Source organism: Chelonoidis abingdonii, chromosome 4 (genome assembly GCF_003597395.2).
Source record: "Chelonoidis abingdonii isolate Lonesome George chromosome 4, CheloAbing_2.0, whole genome shotgun sequence".
NCBI lineage: Eukaryota > Metazoa > Chordata > Testudines > Testudinidae > Chelonoidis > Chelonoidis abingdonii.
This window is the reverse complement of record NC_133772.1, coordinates 956,627-958,024: the sequence shown is the minus strand read 5'-3', so window position 1 is coordinate 958,024 and position 1,398 is coordinate 956,627. Positions and strand designations below refer to the sequence as shown.

General features: G+C 64.3%; 2 protein-coding genes across 2 annotated transcripts in view; both read left to right on the top strand.

The window, feature by feature from the left end:
• Nucleotides 1-1,398, top strand: part of LOC116832398 (serine/threonine-protein kinase TAO2-like) — a 32,679-nt gene that overhangs the window by 4,748 nt on the left and 26,533 nt on the right. The gene's annotated exons all lie outside the window — the stretch shown is intronic.
• On the top strand, nucleotides 165-1,019 carry LOC116833249 (serine/threonine-protein kinase TAO2-like). Its single transcript, XM_032794648.2, has 2 exons — nucleotides 165-412; nucleotides 816-1,019. Exons 1-2 carry the CDS (start codon nucleotides 215-217, stop codon nucleotides 987-989), a joined length of 372 nt encoding a protein of 123 aa, XP_032650539.2. The 5' UTR covers nucleotides 165-214; the 3' UTR covers nucleotides 990-1,019.

Here is a 1,398-nt window from a genome sequence, read left to right as displayed (position 1 = left end):
TTTCCTGATTGGTCCTCTTGTCAGGTGTTTGGTTCTCTTTGTTAACCCTTTACAGGTAAAAGAAACATTAACCCTTAGCTATCTGTTTATGACACCCCCCCTCCCAGAGGGGCTGTGTTCCAGTGCCAAGGGAGGGGTCCCCATGTGCCCAGCCCCTCCGCCCCAGAGGAGGCTGCATTGTGTCTGGTCGCTCCCCCAGGAGGTGGAGCAGTTCATGCACCGGACGGGCACCATTAACAGCATGGAGAGCAGCCACTCGGTCCCCAGCATGTCCATCAGCGCCAGCAGCCAGAGCAGCAGCGTCAACAGCCTGGCGGACGCCTCCGATGAGGACGAGGGAGCGGAGATCGCCATGATGCAGGAGGGGGAGCACACGGTCACCTCCAACAGCTCCGTCATCCACCGCCTGCCAGTACTGTGTGGGGAGCCCGGTGCTGGGGGGGCGTCCCGGGGTCCCAGGCCCGGCGCAGGGGGGTGGGTGGGGAGGGGGGCATCCCGGGGTCCCAGGCCCAGCATGGTGGGGAGGGAGTGGGGCATCCCAGAGTCTCAGGCCAGGCGCGGGGAGGTGGGGGGGGGAGTGGGCCATTCCCGGAGTCCCAGGCCGGGTGCTGGAGGGGGGGGAATGGGGTGTCCCTGAGGCCCAACCCTCATCCACCCCACCTGGACATTTGAGTGATACACAGGGGAAACTGAGGCATACACAGTATTCAGAAAAATTAAGAACATTTGCACTTTGTGGGTCTGGTTGTTGGAGCAGGGAGGGCCGAGAGTCAGGACTCCTGAGTCCCATCCCCTCTCTCTCCATCACCCCCCAGGGCCAGGATAACCTGTACGACGACCCGTACCAGCCGGAGATGGAGCCCCAGAGTTCATCGGCTGCCCGGCGCCGTGCATACTGCCGCAACCGGGATCATTTCGCCACCATCCGCACGGCCTCACTGGTAAGGGGCGGGGAGTGGGCTGAGAGGGGGTGTGCTGTGCTGGTGTAAGAGGAGCTGGGGTCCCCCACAAAGGTAAGGTGAGTTAGCAGGTGGGGCTGGTGGGCTCAGACTTGGGGATGGAGCCAGGGGGTGAGGCGAGGTGGGAAGGTTACTGGGTGGTGCCAGGAGATGGGCTGAGGTTTATGGGCAGGGCTAGGGGCTGACTGGGTGAGGTTGGTGGGACAGGTCACTGGACAGGGGCAGGGTTGGGTGAGTGGGTGGGCGGGTGGCGTCAGTGTTCAGGTGGGGCAGGGTCAGGGGCAGCTGGGTGAGTGGGTGGGCGGGGTCAGGGTTCAGGTGGGGCACGGGCAGGGGTGAGTGGGTGAGCGGGATCAGGGATGGCTGGTTGAGTGGGTTGGTGGGGTCAGGGTTCAGGTGGGGCGGAGCCACGGGTGGCTGGGTGAGTGGGTGGGTGGGC